The 24,447-nt window shown below is 42.2% G+C and overlaps 1 protein-coding gene across 1 annotated transcript; it reads right to left on the bottom strand.

The window, feature by feature from the left end:
* Positions 1–2,256: 2,256 nt before the first annotated feature.
* On the bottom strand, positions 2,257–22,082 carry LOC138648323 (cytochrome P450 4A6-like). The gene is made up of 12 exons (XM_069737966.1): positions 21,776–22,082; positions 18,162–18,306; positions 17,224–17,268; positions 16,826–16,953; positions 16,470–16,594; positions 15,375–15,526; positions 14,780–14,886; positions 14,494–14,684; positions 12,614–12,747; positions 8,009–8,073; positions 5,723–5,805; positions 2,257–3,960 (listed from the first exon to the last, which is right to left on the bottom strand). Exons 1-12 carry the CDS (start codon positions 21,941–21,943, stop codon positions 3,762–3,764), a joined length of 1,542 nt encoding a protein of 513 aa, XP_069594067.1. The 5' UTR covers positions 21,944–22,082; the 3' UTR covers positions 2,257–3,761.
* Positions 22,083–24,447: the final 2,365 nt, after the last annotated feature.

Here is a 24,447-nt window from a genome sequence, read left to right on the forward strand (position 1 = left end):
AGTGTATAGGACCAGTTGGGGGACATTATTAGTGTAAAGGACCAGTTGGGGGATATTATTAAAGTAAAGGACCAGTTGGGGGACCTTATTAGTGTATAGGACCAGTTGGGGGACCTTATTAGTGTATAGGACCAGTTGGGGGTCATTATTAGTGTAAAGGACCAGTTGGGGATATTATTAAAGTAAAGGACCAGTTGGGGGACCTTATTAGTGTATAGGACCAGTTGGGGGTCATTATTAGTGTAAAGGACCAGTTGGGGGATATTATTAGTGTATAGGACCAGTTGGGGGATATTATTAGTGTATAGGACCAGTTGGAGGACATTATTAGTGTAAAGGACCAGTTGGGAGATATTATTAAAGTAAAGGACCAGTTGGGGGACCTTATTAGTGTATAGGACCAGTTGGGGGTCATTATTAATGTAAAGGACCAGTTGGGGGACATTATTTGTGTATAGGACCAGTTGGGGGACCTTATTAGTGTATAGGACCAGTTGGGGGACCTTATTAGTGTATAGGACCAGTTGGGGGACCTTATTAGTGTATAGGACCAGTTGGGGGTCATTATTAGTGTAAAGGACCAGTTGGGGATATTATTAAAGTAAAGGACCAGTTGGGGGACCTTATTAGTGTATAGGACCAGTTGGGGGTCATTATTAGTGTAAAGGACCAGTTGGGGGATATTATTAGTGTATAGGACCAGTTGGGGGATATTATTAGTGTATAGGACCAGTTGGAGGACATTATTAGTGTAAAGGACCAGTTGGGGGACATTATTTGTGTATAGGACCAGTTGGGGGTCATTATTAGTGTAAAGGACCAGTTGGGGGATATTATTAGTGTATAGGACCAGTTGGGGGATATTATTAGTGTATAGGACCAGTTGGATGACATTATTAGTGTAAAGGACCAGTTGGGGGACATTATTTGTGTATAGGACCAGTTGGGGGACCTTATTAGTGTATAGGACCAGTTGGGAGATATTATTAATGTAAAGGACCAGTTGGGGGACATTATTAGTGTATAGGACCAGTTGGAGGACATTATTAGTGTAAAGGACCAGTTGGGAGATATTATTAAAGTAAAGGACCAGTTGGGAGATATTATTAATGTATAGGACCAGTTGGGGGTCATTATTAATGTATAGGACCAGTTGGGGGACATTATTTGTGTATAGGACCAGTTGGGGGACCTTATTAGTGTATAGGACCAGTTGGGAGATATTATTAATGTAAAGGACCAGTTGGGGGACATTATTAGTGTATAGGACCAGTTGGGGGACATTATTAGTGTATAGGAACAGTTGGTGACAATATTAATGTATAGGACCAGTGGGGGACATTATTACTGTATAGGACCAGTTGGGGGACATTATTAGGAGCCGGGGCAGGGGACGCTATTACTCCCCCATCGGGGACATATTCCCCAATGTGGCCAATACATTATTATTATTTCATGGGGCCACAATTTGGGACTGTATTGAGGCATATAAGGTGGTCGCTATGACTGTATGGGGGCAGAATAGTGCACGCTACGACTATACCGTTGGACTTGTATAGCTGGAAGAAGTGGGATAAATTTGCGCTGTCAGCGTAAGAATGCGGTTTACTAGTCAACGCGTTCTGCAGCCTCCTAAGTATTTAATGAATGAAAAAGGGATCAAACTCCAGCGCAGTCGGTAACGGGCAAGTAACGAGTCCCTGCATTCAGGGCCGACATTATGGGAAGATGAAAATGGAGACAAAGGGCCGTTTACTCCCCGATGTGGTTGTGAAGTCACAGCCCCTGTAATTGATGTGACAATGGAGGACGACCAAGAACCCCAGAAATAAGTGAAAAATCATCGATTCCTACATTTATTGTTTTTTTTTTTTTTAACAAAAAGCGGAATATCGTCCTTAAGGGGAATACACAAAATTGTAATATGGCTCCGTGCAGTCATATCATGGTGAACATCAAAGATTTAGGGTTTTGCCGTTCCTTTATCTGCCTCTCGTTTTCTGTGATAAGATAGGTAATAATAATAAAAGAAAATTGTAATTTTGGTGATCAGGAAACATGAACATAGACATATCAGATGGGATCTTGGTACAAATTCTGGGGAGATCAGTTTGTAGCTTTTTTCTGGGAATTTTCGTCTCCGCGCCATTCGCTTTGGGCCCATATGGCAATGCAGTCTGTAAAGCGTTTGCTGCCACCTGCTGGTACGTATTGGTAGATACAGGCTTGCAGAATAAAGAATGAAAATACCAGACATAGAAAGAATAACTTTTATTCTACAGCTCTATTAATTATATAAAAAGGCAGAAGTGAATTAAAACTTGAATTACAGGTGCATCTCAAAAAATTAGAATATCATCAAAAAGTGAATTTATTTCGGTTCTTCAATACAAAAAGTGAAACTCATATTCTATAGAGTCATTACAGAGTGATCTATTTCACGTGCTTATTTCTGTGAATGTTGATGATTATGGCTTACAGCCAATGAAAACCCAAAAGTCATTATCTCAGTAAATTAGAATACTTTATAACACCAGCTTGAAAAATGATTTTAAAATCTGAAATGTTGGCCTACTGAAATGTACAGTATGTTCAGTAAGACTGCTTGTAATGACTATATGATGAGTTTCACTTTTTGTATTGAAGAACTGAAATAAATTCACTTTTTTGAGGCAGTAGTGAGAACAATTCCTCTACTGAATGTCTATGGATAAGTTTTCTTAACACTTCCATACTGTATGTAGAAATCTTGACAAATGAGGGCAGAGGTAGCAATGGTACCCGGGTCCTAATTTCAGGAGTATGAAAGGCACATGGTAGGTGGGGGCCCTTCAGATTTCACATTGGGACCCCAGAGCTTCATATTGATTCCTCTGGATCGTTTGGCGACATGGATCTTTATCTTCGCCACCATTGGTTTACATCTAAAGTATTAATAGCAGACAATCCATTTAAGAGTATAAAACATGAAATTGCGTGCAGGAAATAGGCTGCTGCAGCCAATCACTGGCCTCTATGCCTGGTAGTATTTATTGGGGGAGTCCAAAGAATAAAAACCAAAAACGCAGAGTATGAACGGCACTGGGTGTACTCGCAACAGGTGGTACAAACGCAGACTTAGGATTCCACTTAAAGACTCCTGTAGCACGTGTAAGATCATAAGCAACCGGGTGGTGCTCAGCACAAAAAGTAATAAACAAATATCTAAGAAAAAGAAGGAAAGTGCAAACTACGGCCGTTTCGCGCTTGTGCACTTCCACGGGTCCCTGGACCCGTGGAAGCGCACAAGCGCGAAACGGCCGTAGTCCTCTTCTCACTCCCCGCACCGCCGACTTCTCCCAGCCGCCTCTCCTTGCTATGTCCATTGTTTTGCTACGATGAATAAAGGACTTTGATTCGCAATCCGCTTGGGTGAGTGCCGCACTTTCCTTCTTTTTCTTGGATATGTATTTATTGGAGGCCAGTGATTGGCTGCAGCCGTCATAGATGTACAGTACGTGACGTCATCACTCTGGGGAAAGTAAAGAAAGAACAGCAGCAGCCACAGAAGCAGCGGTGCTGGAGAGGAGCTGGGTCTGTCAGCTGAGGATGGGCTGGTTTATTATTATATATGATTTACTGATCCATAAAACAGCGGTCTACAACTCCCAACCTGGAATTGTCAGGGCATGCTGGGAGTTGTAGTCATGCCACAGCTGGAGAGCGACAGGACGAAGATTGTTTTCCTAGGTGCCGTCGTCTATACAGCGTCCCCTGTACCCTCAGCTCTGATCGCTTCGTTCCCCATAACCCGGCTCAATCTTCTTCAGCTTTAGATGAATTCCATTCATAGATCGGAGAACTATCTGAGGAATTTTCTGCGGTTCATTTTCAGGGTCGGGCAGGAGCTGAAATCTCTGTAATATAAGAGCCACGGCCACTTTCATCTCATTCATAGCGAAGTTCTGCCCGATGCAATTTCTGTAACAGAACATGTACAAGCGTTATCTGATGAGTTACATTATCGTGCACCGTATTTAAAGGGAACCGGTCATGTCCCCAAATGCTATTAACCTACAGATATAGGGTTAATCTGTCTGGCGGCTACTGGGAGAAAATACAACTTTATTCCTCCCAGAAGCCGCCAGCTTTCAGTCATAGAGGCGTACACAAAGTGGCTTTAGTCAGCACTCACAGCATTAAACGTGGCGGCTGCTAACTTGTCTGGGCACCTTTGACTGACAGTTCACTGCAGCACATCTGTACAGAGCAAACTGTCACTCAAAGTGCCGGGCGTGCTTGCAGCCACCACGCACTAACTGTAGCTATCCCGGGCACACCTCTAAGACTGAAAGCTGGTGGCTTCCAGGAGGAAAAAAAAATAAAATGTATTTTCTCCCAGTAGTCACATCTTTCAAAACAGCACTGCAACGCTATTAACCTGAAGATTAACCCCTTAGCTGCAGGTTTATAGCATTTGGGAACGTGACAGGTTACCTTTCGAGGGAAGAAACCAGCAAACGCTAAAAAGAGAGTAAACCCAGTTTGTTTAAAAAGTGTCCCTTCAAGGATGCAGATCCCACATGTATCACCGTTCCTGGCTTCTTCAGGAGTTGCATAGACATCAGACCCCTGAGGAAGCTTCAAACAGGGCTGTATCTCTTGTTTCCTACATCCCATGCTGCCACATTTACTTTGGTGAAATTCATTCATTATTTTGCAAAACCGTTACTGGTTCGTTCTGTATGAATTTAAACTTTGGTTGCATCATTTACTGTGCTTTATTGGGAACGTGGAGCTTTGATATGTTTGATATATTGTGCTCCGATGATGCACGTCATGGATTCGTCTTTTTGTAATACTTTGGGATGTGAAGGAATGTTTCACCGTATTAGTGTTGTATCTTGTGTGGTGTTGGGTTTTAGATGTAGCTTCTTTGCTTTGATAAATGTTTAATTTTATTTATTAAATATTGAGATACTGACATTTGGGAGAGTTGCAGGTTTTATATCCTATTTTTTTACCACTCATGTTAACATTTTTTATTTTTTTTGCAGAATGCTGATCAGTTGCCATAGAAAGATTTTTTTTAATAGAATTTTGGTACTTCATGCTTAAAGGAGTACTCAGGGGAAATAAAACATTTTTGTATCTTTATAACCCCTACAATTCAGTGTGACAGCAGCTGCTCCTCATTGTTCCCCCCTCCAATCTGGGACATGACATCACACACCAGTGTGCAGCTCCCCCTTGTGAGTAACAAGCCATGCAGAGAAGAGGGGGCATCCTCTCACCTCAGACTGCAGACAGAGAGCCATCATCAGGGGCTGGTGTGACAGCAGCTGCACACCCCTCTGTCTGGGACATTACAGCAGTACGCAGCTCCCCGCTGTTGTCAGCCAGTCCCCTTATAATAGCCGTTTCTCTGCAGAGAACAGGGGGCATGGTCACGTCTTCTCTTTAGACTGGCTGTTCCTCGCAGTGGGGAGCTGCACACTAGTGTGTGATGTAATGACCCAGATAGGTGGGGGAGCAGTGAGGAGCAGCTGCCATCACATGGAATTACGACGGTTATAAAGATAATAAAACTGCACTGGGCATCTCATATCTATAGTGTATGATTGCAGGGACGGGACAAAATTATTTTATCACCCTGGAGTACCCCTTATTTTTTTTTTTTTTTTTTTTTTTATCACCGCAGAGTACCCATTTAAGATTCTGAAATAGTAAATCCTTGTCCTACCTGGCTCCAGCTGAAAAAGGAATAAAGGCGTGGGGGTGTCTTTCGGACGAATTCTCCACGGAAAACCGCAGTGGATCAAACACCTAGAGGTGGAGAAAAAAAAAAGATTATTGCACAGATCAACTGAGTAATGTATGGTGTAATAGGGGTCGTCCACACCCTGGAACTATTTGACCTTAAGCTTAGAATGATATAAAACTATATAACTAAATCCAGATCCCCCACCGCTGCCCCAGTCCCTGCAAGATTCTGTATTCTCACCTCCAACAATGACATTTCAACATGGACACTTATTGTCTGCGTCATGGACCACAAAAGGGTCACATGTCCGTGTCAACTTGTCTTCTCTGAAGACCCGAATATAAAAATTGCTGGAACTGGAAAAGAGTTGTGGTAGTGGTGGGGGATCATTAGGGCGAGTAATATTTAGAGTGGAGGCTCATACTCAGCTGCATTTAGAAAATTGGTCCTGAAAAGTACAAGGAGATTTTTCTCGCCTAGCATCCATATGACATCGGTATGCAATGTGCTTTAACATCAGCTTTTACATACAAGAATTCTCTATGTCATTTCAAGCTAGTTTAGTAATTAATAAAACAAACTTAGATACAGATATAAATAGATGTAATTGAGATATATACGGTAATTACTGTACATGTATATAGCTCCAAATTAAATACAGAAAAGAAAAAAAAAAATAGAGTAGGGTCCCCCTAATTTCTAATAACCAGCAGAGGGAAAGCCAACAGCTGGGGGCTGATTTTTATAGTCTGGGAAGGGGATAATAAACATGGATCTTCCCAGCCTATTAATCTTATCTCACAGCTGTCTACTTAGCCTTTACTGGTTATTAAAAAGGGGTGTACCCCAAAAATAATAATGTAGTGCCCCCCTATTATTAGTAGCCAGCAAAGGCTAGGCAGACAGCTGAGGGCTGATATTAATAGCCTAGGAAGGGGCCATGGATATTGGCCCCCTCCCAGACTAAGAACATCTGCTCTCAGTAGCCTTCTGCTCTTCCCATTGGCTCTGGTGTGGTGGCAAGTGGGGGGATAGTATTGGGGATGATGTAAGCTTTGTACTGTCACCTGACAGCAAGGTCAGTGGTTAGTAATGTAGAGCTGTCTATAAGACACCCCCATTACTAACGCCACTGTCAAATTGTAATTAAAGACAGCCAGAATAAAAGTATTTTATTTTAAATAAAACTCGTCCCACTCTTTTACCCATTTAAAATCACAAAAAGTAAGAATAAAATAAAGCAAACTTATACTCAGCAGAATCCATTTGTCCCACGTGGATGCGCTATTTCTATGGCAGGTGAGGGCTGATGTTCTTAGTCTGGGAGGGGGCCAATATCCATGGCCCCTTCCTAGACTATTAATATCAGCCATCTGCCTAGACTTTGCTGGTTATTAATAATAGGGGGACCCCACATCATTTTTTTTGGTGGGGTGGTGGTGGGGGTGGGTCACCCCAAATTAACAACCAGTAAAGGCTAAGTAGACAGCTGTGAGCCAGGAAGATCAATGTTTATTACCTCCTTCCCAGACTTTAAACATCAGCTCCCAGCTGTCGGCTTTCCCTCAGCTGGTTAAGAAAATTATGGGTGACCCCATGCCAGTTTTTTTATTTTTAGCTTTTCTCTATAGCCATTCTGACGGTTAATGCTGTTATTTTACTGTACTCGGGTGGCGAAATGTTGGGTTTCCTATGAGATGGGTGCGCATAAAAAAAAAGAAAAAAAAATATCGCAGATGAACACAGAATTATTTATAAGCGCTAGTCAGAGTGCAATCTGATTTTTTTTATTGGATCCATTTTAAACACAGATGAGTGTGAGCCCCTATGTGCACAAACAGCAGGTGTCATACACCCGTCGTATTCATTGGAATAGGGCACGATACATAATGCAATCTTCAATCATATAGCACGTTATATGACTAATCATTAAGGGTATGTTCACGCGACTTTTTTTTTAGCAGCATATTAGGTATGTAAAATAAGCAGCGGTTTACAGTACCAGCAAAACGAATGACATTTCTGAAATTTCATGCATCTGCGGTTTTATTATCCCTCCGCTTATATTTAGCCTTCCTGCATTTTTACCAAGACGCAGCACGTCAATTATTTCAATATTTTTGCAGCACTTTTCACCCATTCCAATGAATGCATTTTTTTTAGTCAATTAGAAACAATGCAAAAAAAAAAAAAAAAAAAAAGAAAATTCTGCAAAAATGCAACGTGTGAACATATCCTCATAGTTTAGCAATGAGCGGACTTTACCTCTGGGTCTTTCCAGAAAATAGGGCATCGGTTTATGCAGTAAATGCTGAGGATAACTGTTGCACCTGCCGGAAAATAAGGCACAAATAATCACTTATTACCAAATTTAAGATAATGTCATACTATGGAAATAAGGCCAGACAACGCTCCCTGAAACTGCAGAGGTTCCCAAAAAAATAATTGTAAGGAATCCCTGCCACCTGGTGGTCTTATTTGGTACTTCAACCTTTTTTCCCCCATATTGTCCATGGATTCTATCCGAGGCACCTTATATAGTGAGGACTGTTCGTTATTTTACTTGTCAGAGTATTTAGCACACACTCATTTCATGTGCTGCGACAGCTCGCTCTGTACCGATGCACTGCAACGCCGCCTGTTATTCCATGTTGTGGTGCACTTATGGCCGCTGCTATGAGAGGTGACTAATTGCTCAGGGGGATCTGTATCCTTCCAGTGTTTTGCAATGGTGATTTTGGCAGCGTTTATAAAATGAGGGATTATTGAGCTTTTATTTATTCAGGAACTGGTGTTGAGCCTCTAGGTTAAGTAAGGTTAAACTAAGGCCTCATTCACACATCAGTTTTTGTTTGTTTTTTTTCACATCCGAGAAAAATCTGACAGTTTCAATTGAGTTTTATTAGGCTTTGGGCCGAGTGTCATCAGTTTCTCGTACGTGAAAAAAAAAAAAACAATCTAAAACAGTCTGTGAAAATCAAACTGCACTTGGATGTCATCTGAGTGCAGTGCGATTTTTTTTTAATGGACTCATTGACATGTATTGCTAATTTTAATTTGACACTTGGATCAAAAATCGGACATGTCTCCGCGATTTTACACATGATCCACGGAAACATTTGAATGACCCCATTCACTATTATAGGTACAAGCGCTTTCCTTGAAAAATATGTTTAAGTCTCTGCGCCTGCATGTGTTGCAGCTGTCGAACAAACATGAGACATGCAGCCGTGGGGACTTATTATTCCAGCACGCCAAAGACACTCGGTTAGCACAGGAGCATGCGCAGATATCACCTTACCCGAGCACGTTCACTCATCACTTATCTTTTTGCAGGAAGGTATTTATTGTTCATTATCTAAAATATTTTTAGAGTTTTGATATATTTTTCCATTTTTTTTGCAATTGTTGACCTTGATGTGTCTCGTATGTGCAATGTCATTATGACTTTAAGAACTCGATATTCTTGGTTGTTTAATCGGTAGGCAAAGATCTTTTATTTATACAGGCGCTTCCCACAAAATTAGAATATCAAACAGTTAATTTATTTCCGTTCTTCAATAAAAAAGTGAATCTCATATATTCTATAGAGTCATTACAAGCAGAGTGATCTATTTCACATGGTTATTTCTGTTAATGTTGATGATTATGGCTTACAGCCAATGAAAACCCAAAAGTCATTATCTCAGTAAATTAGAATAACTAGCAAAAACAACTGCAAAGGCTTCCTAAGTGTTTAAAAAGGTCCCTTAGTCTGTTTCAGTAGCTCCACAATCATGGGGAAGACTGCTGACCTGACAGATGTCCAGAAGGCAGTCATTGACACACTCCACAAGGAGGGGAAGCCACAAAGTTATTGCTAAAGAAGCCAGCTGTTCACAGAGTGCTGTATCCAAGCAGATTAATGGAAAGTTGGGTGGAAGGAAAAAGTGTGGTAGAAAAAGGTGCACAGGCAACCGGGATAACCGCAGCCGTGAAAGGATTAAGAAAGGGACATTCAAAAATTTGTGGAAGATTCATAAGGACTGGACTGCTGCTGGAGGTCTAGTGTGAAGTCTCCACCATCAGTGATGGTTTGGGGAGCCATGTCATCTGCTGGTGTAGGTCCACTGTGTTTTATCAAGACCAAAGTCAGCGCAGCCGTCTACCAGGAAAAGTTAGAGCACTTCATGCTTCCCTCCGCTGACAAGCTTTGTGGAGGTGGAAATGTCATTCTCCAGCAGGACTTGGCACCGGTCAACACTGCCAAAAGCACCAATACCTGGTGTACAAACAACAGTATCACTGAGCTTGATTGGCAGCAAACTCGCCTGACCTTAACCCCATAGAAAATCTATGGGACATTGTCAGGAGTAAGATGAGAGACACAAGACCCAACAATGCAGACGAGCTGAAGGCTTCTATCAAAGCAACCTGGGCTTCCATAACCCCTCAGCAGTGCCACAGGCTGATCGCCTCCATGCCACGCCACATTGATGCAGTAATTGATGCAAAAGGAGCCCCGACCAAGTATTGAGTGCATTTACTGAACATACAATACAGTAGGCCAACATTTCAGATTTTAAAATCATTTTTCAAGCTGGTGCTATAAAATATTCTAATTTACTGAGATAATGACTTTTGGGTTCTCATTGGCTGTAAGCCATAATCATCAACATTAACAGAAATAAACACTTGAAAAAGATCACTCTGTTTGTAATGAATCTATATAATATATGAGATTCACTTTTTGTATTGAAGAACTGAAATAAATTCACTTTTTGATGATATTCTAATTTTGTGAGAAGCGCCTGTAGTTATGGCCTCTTTGTTACTTATAGAATATCTAATAAGTGATTTACATAATTTATGCGATATTTTAATTTTGTTTTTTCTTAAGGTTTTACTTTTTTTTTTAGGAATTCGGTATATAAGGGGAATGAAAATTTAATATTTTTTTTATTGATCTTTTACAAAGTCTTAGTTCTGTTTATATAAAAGGATTTGTTATTTTACAGTATTTAACCCTATTATGGAGGTTAACTATGAGTTATGGTTTACATTTTCTCTGAATGAATTAATTTCTAGATCTACCCAGAGTTTTTGCACAAGTCCACCAATCCGTGATGGTGGCTAAGTGGGTGGACGGTCTGTATGAGAAAAAAAAAAAAAAAAAAAAAAAAAAAAAAAAAGACAGATTTGTCATTTTTTCGTTTGCTGCAACTCTTCTAAAAGAGAAAAAAAAATAAAAAATAAAAAAGGAAAAAGGGTCACACGTACCCCAAATATCAATAAAACGGATCCTAAAATTTGTTGGGCAATTTCTACCAAGTACACCGATACTTCACATGTGGGGGGTAAACTACTGTTTGGGCGCACGGCAGGGCTCGGAAGGGAAGGAGCGCCATTTGACTTTTTGAATGGAAAATTAGCTCCAATTGTTAGCAGACACCATGTCGCATTTGGAGAGCCCCTGTGTGCCTAAACATTGGAGCTCCCCCACAAGTGACCCCATTTTGGAAACTAGACCTCCAAAGGAACTAATCTAGATGTGCCGTGAGCACTTTGAACCCCCGAGTGCTTCATAGAAGTTTATAACGCAGAGCCGTGAAAATAACAAATCATTTTTCTTTCCTCAAAAATTATTTTTTAGCCTGCAATTTGTTATTTTCACAAGGGTAACAGGAGAAATTGGATGCCAAAAGTTGTTGCCCAGTTTGTCCTGAGAACGCTGATACCCCATATGTGGGGGGGGGGGGGGGGGGAAACCACTGTTTGGGCGCACGGCAGGGCTCGGAAGAGAAGTAGTGACGTTTTGGAATGCAGACTTTGATGGAATGGTCTGCGGGCGTCACATTGCGTTTGCAGAGCCCCTGATGTGACTAAACAGTAGAAACCCCCCACAAGTGACCCCATTTTGGAAACTAGACCCCCAAGGAACTTATCTAGATGTGTGGTGAGCACTTTGAACCCCCAAGTGCTTCACATAATTTTATAACTCAGAGCTGTGAAAATAAAAAATCATTTTATCCCAACAAAAATAAGTTTTAGGCTCCATTTTTTTATTTTCCCAAGGGTAAGAGGAGAAATTAGACCCCCAAAGTTATTGTGCAATTTTTCCTGAGTACGCTTATGCCCCATATGTGGGGGTAAACCACTGTTTGGGTGCACATTAGGGCTCGGAAGGGAGGGAGCACCATTTGACTTTTTGAACGCAAGATTGGCTGGAATCAATGTTGGCGCAATATTGCGTTTGGAGACCCCCTGATGTGCCTAAACAGTGGAAACCCCAACACACCCCTAACCTCAACACACCCCTAACCGTAATCTTAACCCCAATTCCAACCCTAAGGCTATGTGCCCACGTTGCGGATTCGTGTGTGGATTTTTCCGCACCGTTTTAAAAAAAATCCGCAGGTAAAACGCACTGCATATTTTCTTTATTTCATGGTTTTCCCTACCTGGAGGTGATAAAAGTTGGGGGTTTATTTACTATTTTTTTTATTTTGTTCACTGTGATAGAACCTATCACAGTGATCAAAATGCACCTGGAGTGAATGAATGAATGAATGAATGAATGAATCTGCAGATTCGGCGGGCACACTGCGCATGCGCCAGCCATTTTGGAAGATGGTGGCGCTCATGGGCCCATGTAGATGGTAGAGTGAATTGTGTAATTTAAAACCAAAACAAACAATCATATATTAATGGAAAAGAATAAAAAGGTTATGGCTCTTAGAAGAAGGTAAGGATAGAAATGAAGTGAACAACTGCACAGTAGCGAAGGGGTTAAAGCAGAATTTTGCTTACAGGGGGGGGGGGGGGGGAAGAATAAAAAAAAAAAAAAAAAAAAAAAAAAAAAAAAAAAAAAAAAAAAAAAAAATCGCTGACCTTCAGGAAGACTCCGACCATCACAGAATGTAATCGGTTTGCTGAGTTTCCGGGCGACTCCAGGTACTGGGGGATACAGGCGCAGGCTCTCCTTAATGCACATTGTAGTATACGGGATCTTTCCGAGGTCTTCCCTGCAGAAATATTTGGATGCTGTTACCCTAAAGAACTTTAGCTGTACGCGTAAAGAATCCAACCTAATCACACCCATGTCATCCATTAGAAGAGGTGGGTTAGGCTGACATTTAATTTTCTGGTTTCCTGGAATGGCTACTGAATTCTGCAACCACTCTAACCACTAAAAGAATAATAACAATAACTATCAATATAATCTAACAATAATAAACATTATTTTTAATTTATACAATTTTGATATCACAGTGATCGTAGTGTCCGTCAGAATTATATTACCAGGTCATTTTAATTGCACAATCAACGCCATAAAAACCAAACGCCACTAAAACAATGGTAGAATTACTTTTTTTTTTTTTCCATTATTAGGGTATGTTCACACGTTCAGGATTTCCATCCTTTTTTTTTCCTGACTGTTTTTTAAAAAACTGCAGCTCTTGGCAGAAAACGCAGGTCCTTTTTTTGGTCCTTTTTTGGTCCGTTTTTGATGCGTTTTTTGATGCGTTTTTTGATGCGTTTTTTTGATGCAGTTTTCTAGCCAGAGTCTGTGTGTTTTCTAGGAATTTTTTTAGGGTTAAAATGGCTGAAAATACCCTAACCCTACCCCTACCCCTAACCCTAACCCTACCCCTAACCCTACCCCTACCCCTAACCCTAACCCTACCCCTAACCCTAACCCTACCCCTAACCCTACCCCTAACCCTATTCTAACCTTAGTGAAAAAAAAAAAAAAAAAAAAAAAATTCTTTATTTTTTTTATTGTCCCTACCTATGGGGGTGACAAAGTGGGGGGGGTGTCATTTACTATTTTTTTATTTTGATCACTGAGATATAACCTATCTCAGTGATCAAAATGCACTTTGGAACGAATCTGCCGGCCGGCAGATTCGGCGGGCGCACTGCGCATGCGCCCGCCATTTTGCAAGATGGCGGCGCCCAGGGAGAAGACGGCCGGACGGACACCGGGACGCCGGGTGAGTATAAGGGGGGGAGATTAGGGCACGGGGGGGGCATCAGAGCACTGGGGGGGGGGCATCGGAGCACTGGGGGGGGGCATCGGAGCACGGGGGGGCGGGATCGGAACACGGGGGGGGCAGCCACACTCCGCCCACGCACTTCCGCCCGCTCCCCGCACTTCCTGCTGCAGCGGTTCTGCACATCAAACCGCAGTAAAACCCGCAGATATATTTTTGATCTGCGGGTTTTACTGCGGTTTGGACCTCACAATGGAGGTCTATGGGTGCAGAACCGCTGCGGCTCCGGAAAAAGAATTGACATGCTCCTTCTTTTTTCCGGGAGCTATTCAGCGCGTCTTTTTTTTTTACAATTTCCGGACCATGTGCACAGTGTGTCCTGTTTTCCATAGGGTACAGTGTACTGTACCCTGCATGGAAAACAGCTGCGGAACCGCAGCGGCAAAACCGCCGCGGTTCCGCGGTAAAAAACGCACTGTGTGAACATGGCCTTACACACCACTCAGACTTTTTTGCCCTAATTTTCCAGTACATTGTATTGTAAAGTGAATGGAGTCATTCAAAACTCCAACTCCTAATGCCAAAAATCAAGCTCTTCTATGGCTATGTGGTTGGAAAAAAAAAAAAAGTTGTAACTTTTGGAAGAAGAGAGAGGAAAAATAAAAAGTGAAAAAAAAAAAAGAAAAACTGGACTTATCAGAAAGGGGTACAAGACCTGCAAAATCCCTTTAAATCCCACAATTAATATACAGCATCTAGAGCATTGTGTCTCACCATTCCACTGCGTCCCGACTTCCTAAGACCCCTCTAATCTCCTCCCGACATTTCTCCTGGTGCTCGGGGTGCTTTGCCAAGGCGTATAATATCCACGAGATCCCGCTGGCCGTTGTATCATGTCCCTCAAACATGAAGGTGTCCACCTCCGCCCGCAGGTCCTTATCCAACAGTCCATGACCATTCTCATCCTAGAACCACACATGAGCGTAGAGTATTATATCAGGACAGCGTAAATGACAAAAAACGATGACTACACCGAGAACGTCCAGGACTGGGCACTCACCTTCGCACACAGAAGGATATCAAGGAAATCCAGATGTCTCCTTTGACTGATTTTGTCCAGTTCTCTCTCATCTTTCAGTGACTCCTTCCTCTGCTGAATAACTTTGTCTAGGATACAATCCACAATGGAAATTACATTAATTTTGCAGATATTCCACCAATATTAAAAGGGAAGGTGCAGCGTCGTCTCATCCTGAGAAATGTGTGGGAACAAACTTCTTAAAAGCCAAAATTGAAGGGTAGAATTTTCCTTACGGTATCATAAGAAAAGACATTTATGAGTGATAAATGTCTGATTGCCAGGGGTCTAAAGGGGAGGGGGCCCTGTGTGAATGGAGTGGTAGTGAGCATGTGCGACCACTGCTCCATTCACTGTCCATAGGAGTGGTGGTCGCACATGCTCACAACCGCTCCATTCATATAAGGGACATTAGGCTCAGGATCAGAGGAAGTCCCAGCACCTAGACCCCCAACAACTCATTTGTCTTGTGGATAGGCAATATATGTTATTTATGGGAGACATCCTTTAAGATGATAGATATTCTGCATAGTGTTGGACCCATAGTATCATGTATATATATGTAAATATACCCTACCTGTATGTTCATGTGCTATTTTCAGAGCTCGCCGGTTGCGAAATCCTTCTGGGCTCAGGTAGTAGATGAAGTCAAAATGGTAAATGAAGCGACGGAACCTGTGATCCACCAGGTAAGAGAGCTCGTACACCGCTTTAATGTAGGCGTTGTCACTGCCAGGACAAAAAAAAAAAAAAAATCAAGATCCAATTGTAGCAAATTAAATGTGACAGATAGAAGCTTCACTGTTGATTTAGAATCATCCATCAACTATAGGGTTTAAATGGTTACAGCAGACAGGGATTGGTTAGCTCAGCCTCAGGGAATACTGCGAAAGTTGTTATTGTGTCCTGGACATTCAAGAGCAAGGTGTGTGCTAGAGAGTCTCCTGCCAAACTGAACTCAGACAAGCTGTATAGACCAGTTCTTCCAGGAAAGCGACTGCTGTAATCATAGAAACAGTCAGGACAGCCAAGAGCATCTTTATTACCTCAAGATAGAAGTGAGAGAGCTACAGCACCGGACTTATCCCCTCCCCCACCTCACTGCAGGCGGAAGGTACAGTTCTACTTAGGTTCAGACACAGTGTGTGAAGAAATATAATTTGTGAAGACAAATGATCTGTAAAGAGACTTTCATATATGTTGATGAAGCATTGCATGAAGAGGAGCAATTATGTGTGATGAAAAGAAGCTTGAGTAAACCCCTGTGATCAACTCCAGCTCAGAACTGTGTTATAGCTGTGCGCCTGTAAACAGTTACCTCCCCTCTACTGTGAAGAATTATAATTAAATGGTCACCCCGAGAAAGATTTCCCCAGGATTCCAAAAAGAACTCATGTTTCCTTTGTATTGCTTTTATATTCTGAGTGGTGTGCATGCAACATAAGGCTAAAACCATGTTCCTTTAATATCATACAAACCTTCAAAGAAATGTTCCCAAAATCTAAAGATGTGGACAGGGGATGACCTCCCGATTGCTGAAAGTCCAACCTACTGAAACCCCCAACAATCCCAAATGGAATGGATCTGCTCCATTCGTTGTGTATGCAACTGGTCAAGAAATCAGTACAGCCCTGGTGGCTGAGATTTCATGTGTCTCCATTCCATCATTTACCTGTCCGTCTGGCAGTTGCTGTTGTAGCTGAAGGCGCATTTCATGATGCTGTCAAGGGTCATGAGGCTGACATGATGGAAGAGCTCCACTGGTTTCTCGCTTGGTACCAGTTGCTCCCATTTTTCCTACAAGAAAGAGATTTGATCATTGACGTTTGTTAAATCAACAGCCAAAGGATTGAACATCAGAAGATTGTCCCAAGGACTTGGTCAAACAAAGTCCTAGTCTCTCCAACAAACACAGGAGAGGACATTACTAAGCAATAAGTCTATGGACTCATAGATTGTAGCTAGTGCCGAGTCCCCACACCGTGATTCTCCATGAACAGAGTGATATTTATTGGAAACAGTAATTACCAACATGATCTTGGTGCAGTTGCTCATTAGCATCACATACGGCTTGAGGACGTCGTAGTGAAAACCTGGAGTGAGCAGACGACGATGCTGGAACCATTTCTGCCCCGAGGAGACCAACAATCCTTCCCCTAGGATAAATGACGACATATGACATGTGCTCCTTCATAGTGCTGATTGTATGAGCAAGAACTCTGTAGCACATCCACTTAGTATTAAACTGTTTGTCCAGCCTTATACTTGTACATTGTGCTGTTTTACTGTCATTTTCTTAGACATTTCATAACACAAGTCCATAGTCTTTTTCATACATAATTCCCATCACACCTTCTTCAGATGCATTTTAAGGGTCAGATGTTCTGAACTGAAATGTACCTTTGATTTTCAGCCATATTACTCACCAATCCAGGGGGCTATAAATCTGTAGGCGGCGTCATCTTTCGGGTCTTAAAAAAAAAAAAAAAAATTATATATATGCACAATAAATAGTAACACATAACTTAGTGGGGTTTGTACCAAGTTAATAAGTTATCCACTATGGATAGGATAATGGATAACTTCCTGATCACTTGGGGTCCAACCGCTGGGACTCCGCCGATCCTAACATCTGGGGTCGTGAAGAACCCCGTCTACATGGAGTGGAGAAGGAGCATGTGCACTTCCGCTCCATTCATTCCTTATGGGACTACCGGAGACAGCAGTGTGATGTACTTGGCTATCTTTGGCAGTCTTATAGAGAATGAACGAAGCGGAGCTGCACATGCTTGACCTCAAATCCATATAGATGGAGCTCTTCGGAGTGTTCGGACCAAGAATGATCAATAAGTTTATCCACTATGCTATCCTAGCTCTATAAGGGGGCCCTGCTCCTGTTTGTACAAAGTACAAAAAAGCTACAGCAAAACCAAAGAAAAGAGCCGGATTAAATATTGGTATAAGTGCAGTGACTATTGTTATAAATAAAATTGATAGTTTTATATTATCTTGGACTTAAACTCCTTTTTTCTATGGATTTAATGCTTTGGGTATAGAGTGTCCTATATTGATTTTGTGGCTCCTTGTTCATGGTTCATCTATGGAGAGATGAACTGACATAGGAGTGGGACGGTGTCCATTATGGGATTAAATTGTGTCCATCTACATCAAGTCTAGGAACAATTTCCTGAATATTAAATTGATAAGTGGCAGAAAGATTTTTGGATATAATAATAATAATAATAATGGTTGAGGACAGGGCTGGGAGGGACACATTTTGCCATTTCTTCCTTTGGATTCAGAATTTCTAGATTATGATTTGCATGAATATAAACTTTATCTTCATCTTGGGCTCTCTTCTTACCTTGTCTGGCCAAAATTGCCTTTGCGTAATCTGGGTGAGTAATTATAAGAGATGCATAGAAATTCCCGAGCCACAAAGTAAAGCCATAGACGTGCGCCTGTGCCCACTTGTACATCGTGTCCAGGTCCTTTCCAACCTGCAAAAACTTCAAAAATAAAAAAACGTAGATCAGAATCGTTGGTCCCTGGAGCGGAGGCCATTATAAGATACACGAGGTCAGGTCTAACGGGCATCTTTTTCTCCAGCAAGTACCATCATATGCCCAGCAGTGGTCCTTCTCTTGTGGTAAAGCCCTACACCCTAGATCTCAGTGAGCTTTGCTTAACGTGCGGGAATACATTAGCATTTCATTTTCTGAGATTATGATACTATTTTCACAAAAAAAAAAAAAATGACTTATGTAAACTTTTTATGCATTTGCCCCATTTTTGGCTTTCTTCCATGGACAGGTTTCATGCTTTTAAATAGTTGGATTTGGACATTCAATATTTGCGCTGTTCAGAGCAACCAATAAGGTCACTGATTTTAATAGTTGGGTGTACTCCATTTTAATAAATTCCTTTTATAGGGTGCACAGGGATGTTAATCATAGTAAGGTATACAAGGGCGAACCCGAACAGTAAGGTTCGGGGTCAGTACTGAGCACCAACTGTTCGGGCACACACCCTGAACACGAACTTCACCAGGAGTCCGTGTTAGGCCAGTCTCACACGTCCAGATAATTCCGGTACCGGAATTATCCATGTCCGTGTCTCCGTGTGCTCCCGTGGTACATCAGTGTGGCACACGTGCCACCCGTGTGCCGACTGGGTACCACACGGAGCGTGCAGGAGACAGCGCTAGAGATAAGCGCTGTCCCCTGCATCTGGTGCTGAAGCCGCCATTCATATCTTCTCTCCAGCAGCGTTCGCTGGAAAGAAGATATGAAAAATCCTTTTTTTTTTTTTATTGTCATCGTGTTTAAAATAAAGATCCCTGTGGCCACCCCCCTCCCACCCCCTGTGCGCCCGCCCGCTGTTACTAAAATACTCACCCGGCTCCCTCGCAGCGTCCTCTCCGCACCTTCTCCTGTATGAGCGGTCACGTGGTGCCGCTTATTACAGTAATGAATATGCAGCTCCACCCCTATGGGAGGTGGAGCCGCATATTCATGACTAATCGGCGGCCCCACGTGACTGCTCATACAGGAGAAGGTGCGGCGCGGAGAGCGGGTGAGTATTTTATTAACAGCGGGCGGGCGCACAGGGATCTTTATTTTAAACACGAGGACAAAAAAAAAAAAAAAAAAAAAAGAAAAAAAAAAAAGGATTTTTCATATCTTCTTTCCAGCGAACGCTGCTGGAGAGAAGATATGAATGGCGGCTTCAGCACCACGCTGGGGGGACAGCGCTTACAGTAGTGCTGTCTCCTGCATGGCACACAGACTGCACACGGACGCTGTCCGTGTGCGGTACGTGTTTTACACGGACCCATTGATTTTAATGGGTCCGTGTAATCCGTGCGCTCCCACGAACACTGACATGTCTCCGTGTTTTGCACACGGACACATGGTCCGTGAAAACACGCTGACATGTGCAGTGACAGATTGCTTTCAATGTGTCTACGTGAGTCAGTGTCTCCAGTACGTGAGAAAACGGTCACCTCACGTACCGGAGCCACTGACGTGTGAAACCGACCTTACTGTTTGGGATCAGCCCCCCAAACATCGGGTGTTTCTCTCACTGTCATGCAGATAACACCAGTGGCTCTGATCGGTAGCAAGATTATTACCCCCAGAGGACAGCATGCGAGTCAGCAGCTTTGACCGGCGGTAAAAAGTTTACCTCCAGTTACAGGCATCTGATGGGAGTATTTATCAGCCAGTACCTACGCTTTAAATAAATTAAAAAAAAAAAAAAAAAAAAAAAAAAAAAAAATAGCATGGGGTCTCTTCTATTTTTTATAACCAGCATGGAAACAAAATTTGACAGCTGCGGGCTGCAACTCTCAGCTTTCTGCTTTATCATGGCTGGTTATCAAGAATAGAGGGGTCCCCACGCTAATTTTTTGTTAAATTATAAAAAAAAAAAAAAAAAAAACCAAAGCGTGCTGGCCCCCCATTTTTGACAACCAGCCCAGCTAAAGCAGACAGTTGTGGGCTGGTATTCTCAGGCTGCTAAGAGGCCATGGATATTTTCCCCCCAGCCAAAAAATAGCTCCCTACAGTTGCCCCAGAAAAGGCGCATCTATTAGAGGTGCCAATTCTGGCTCTTTGCCCTGCACTTCCCACTTGCCCTGTGGCAGTGGCAAGAGGGGTAATAACTTTTTATTTGACCGGTGGTAATAATCTTAGTTTATGCTTGCGTCAGTGAACCCCTCGCCGGCACAGACCCGGTTGCGATTGTTGCACTCCTGAATATACCCTTGGCTTCAATTCATCTGTCAGTTTTCATATTGCTGCTTGCTCTCAGTGAATAAAACCTGCTCAGACTTCTTTCTATGCTTCACATGTTCTCACTTTAGTTTGTCTGTCCTGTTTTTCCAGGAACAGAGAAAAGGAATTCATTTCTAAAGCAGGTCAGTTGCGTAACTAATGCGAATGGAAGCAGGCGGGCCCCCTCTCGGGTTTCTGTTATTAGAACACAAAAAAAAAAAAAAAAAAAAAAAAAAAAAAGAATCATCCAGATCTTTTTTTTTTTTTTTTTTGCTGTTTTAAACTCTAGCACATGACGGAAAATAGACAGGCTCCCTAATAGTCAATGGGGTCCCGCCGCATCCATTGGCATCAGTTATGCAACGATCCGATTTGGATATTAATTCCATTTCTCTTTTAGTAAAAGCAGAAAATCTGAAATGCAATGTCCGAACGAAAGCGTGAACACAGAGAAAATGATTCAGTCGTATCTAGCCGCCATTTCACTCGTTATAGAGACTCCAGTCTTCTGCAAAATCATTTTATAATAATCAAGTGGCATGTGCTGCCCATTGGCTCCCATTATTAAAAAAAAAAAGTCATAAAAAAAAAGGTCAAAGACAAAATAAAAAAAAAAAAAAAAAAAAAAAAAAAAAAAATCCTCTTTATCTTGCACAAAATTCACAAACTTTTGAAAAATTTGGCACAAAAAAACCATCAATGACAAAAGGAGAAAAGTGACTTTAAAAAAAAAAAAAATATATATATATATATATATATATATATATATATATATATATATATATATATATATATATATATATATACACACACTCAAATGTTTTCAGATATTGAGATGTGAACGGAGCAGCTCCTGCGCTGATACATTGTAGCAAACTATCAGAATTGTTGATTTTTGAGCTATTGATATTTGTCTAATTGGGGATTGCCAGACTGGATACTATTGTATCAAACTCTTTGTTCATCCCCTGCGTAATGTTTTCATCCACTGACAGCAAGCAGACATCTTGAAAATGGGGCAGATGGCAAAATATGTTTACGCCATATTCATACAACCTCTGCCCCACGTTTTTTTACATATATATATAGATTTTTAACGTTTTTTATGTCTGAAGGGCAATGGGAGATGCGGGAACTAAAGACAAATGCCATCTATATACCCAAAATAAACAAATCTACGAAAGATAAAATGCCGCCTTACCTCTCGAGCATTGCCGTACAGCCAGTGACACAGGGGACCTGGAAATGGTCTGAATGTCGCCACCAGATCCCTCCAGATCAGAAACTGGGTAGAGACCTTAAAAAGCAAGTAGAGGAGACCAAGCCATGCAGCCCAATGCCAGAGAGCTGTGATCTGCAGGGAAAGCATGGCACCTGCCAATGTGCACAGTGCAATGCCAGCCTTGGTGACCAGTGACTGTGGCTACAGAGATGAAAGCATGGCTAGTGCAGGCCTAGGGAAAAGCTGCAGATGGCCAATGTGCTACATGCAAGTGGAGGAGGTGGAATTTTTATACAATGCAGGGAAGGAGGGAAGGCCTAGCTGCTGCCTGCCCTTCCCTGTCAATCCTGCCCAGCAAGTATTCTTTAACCCTCTTCCTCCCATCCAGCTGTATGATAATGAGGACGGGTCAAAGTTTGATGAAAACAGTTTCCAAATTTTTCCCCATTAGGCTATGTGCACACGTTGCGGATTCTGCTGCGGATTTTTCCGCAGCGGATTTGGAAAATCCGCAGTGCAAAATCACTGCGGTTTTCTAGCTGTTTCTTCTGCGGATTCCACTGCGGGTTTTCAACTGCACTTTCCTATTGGTGCAGGTCTAAAACCGCTGCGGAATCCGCACAAAGAAGTGACATGCTGCGGAAAATAATCCGCTGCGTTTCCGCGCTGATTTTTCCAAAGCATGTGCACAGCGTTTTTTTTTCCCCATAGGTTTACATTGTACTGTAAAGTTAGGGAAAATTGCTGCGGATCCGCAGCATCAAATCCGCTGCGGATCCGCAGCAAAATCCGCAACGTGTGAACATAGCCTTATAGTTACAGGACACAGTACGTACAGTTCAATATGACGGTGGAGAAGCGAGCACTAAACAGTAACGAAACTTTTATTTATTTATTTTTTATCATTTTGTCCAGCATGGAAAGTTATGAAACTTTGCAAATCACTTTATTCAGGGGATTGGTGTTCATTCCTGTACATAAATAACATGCAAGTAGCTTCCTCTCCTCCGGTCTATTTACCTGCCCACAGCTGCAATGATATCATTAGGAGTACGGATGATGGCAGTGATGGGCCAGGGCTGGTTTTTTGAGTGTTGTGCTAATCAGAAGAATCTCCTGTAGGAGGTTTGACAGACCCTCGCTGCCACCTATGGCTTCTTCTTGAAAACCACCCCATAAATGAGCATGCTACTTCTTTTAGGCCCCTTTCACACGTCCGTGTCTCTGGTACATGTGGGGACACTTTTCACACGTAACGGAGACACGTACACACATAGACCCTTTCAAATGAATGGGTCTATGCAGATGTCAGTGTGTTTCCACGGACCATGTGTCCGTGGGCAAAACACGCTGACATGTCCGTTTTTTTGCCGTCACGTCCCGACGTGGGTTCCCCCCTATTTTATTGAACCAACCAGACAAAACTCACAAGAATAGAGGGGTCCCCACGCTGTTTTTTTTTAAATTATTTAAATAAATAATTTAATAAATGGTGTGGGGTCCCCCCCATTTTGACAACCAGCCTTGCTAAAGCTCACAGCTGGGGGCTGCTATTCTCAGACTGGTAAGAGGCCATTGATATAGGCCCCCCAGCCTAAAAACAGCAGCCCACAGCTGCTCTGAAAAGTTGCATCTATTAGATGCGCTTTTTCTGGCGCTTTGCCCGACTCTTCCCTCTTGACCTGTAGCGGTGGCAAGTGGGGTAATATTTGTGGGGTTGATGTCACCTTTCAGGCGCTGCTGAACTCTTTCCTAAAATGAGGAAAATTCTTGATAGATCTTGGCATATTTTGAAGGCCGATCCGGTCCTTTCTAGATTCATCCCTGAAAGGGCTGCTAGGAGGTCGAGTAATCTACGGGACCGATTGGTCCACAGTCACTACACGGGAGAGCCAACAACTACATTTCTTGATCAAATCAAGAGACGCCATGGAAGTGCCCCATGCGGCCATTGTGTGGAATGATCCAATATGGACCGCATAGATATCTTTAAAAACCAGGAGGGCTCCAAGGAATTTTACATCAAGAAAAGCATTACTTGTACAAGCAAGAACGTAATCTACTATGCTGTCTGCCCATGTGATATGATTTACGTGGGCATGACCACTAGACAGCTTAAGATACGTGTGCGTGAGCATGTGTTAGGGATTGAGGCAGCAGCTACGGCAGAAGACGTGACGCTGCTGAGAACTATTCCCCGACACTTTAGTAGATTCCACGGCTGTGATAGTGGGCAGTTTAGGGTTAGAGGAATTGATATGCTTGACGTTAATATTCGGGGCGGAGGAACATTTAGGAGATTGGCACAGTTAGAGTCCAGATGGATATGGACACTTGGTACAGTCCATCCATCTGGACTTAACGAAAACCTTAGTTTCACCCCATTTCTTTAAATTACCACTCTGTATTATAGACGATGGACATAATTCGCTCTGTGTGTACATTTTTAACATTTCTTTTACCCCTTAGTTTTAGTCACAAGTATCTGTGGAGACAGTGAGGACTGTATGGATGGGCATACTGGTTGACCATTAGAGAATTGCAGATCTGCTGTTGAAGATCTTTGAAACACACGAAGGAATGAATAACATCGGATGCCCACTGGCTCTATATACCTTGTTATATATATTGATTACTGTTATTATTATTGT

The sequence above is a fragment of the Ranitomeya imitator genome, chromosome 8 (genome assembly GCF_032444005.1).
Source record: "Ranitomeya imitator isolate aRanImi1 chromosome 8, aRanImi1.pri, whole genome shotgun sequence".
NCBI lineage: Eukaryota > Metazoa > Chordata > Amphibia > Anura > Dendrobatidae > Ranitomeya > Ranitomeya imitator.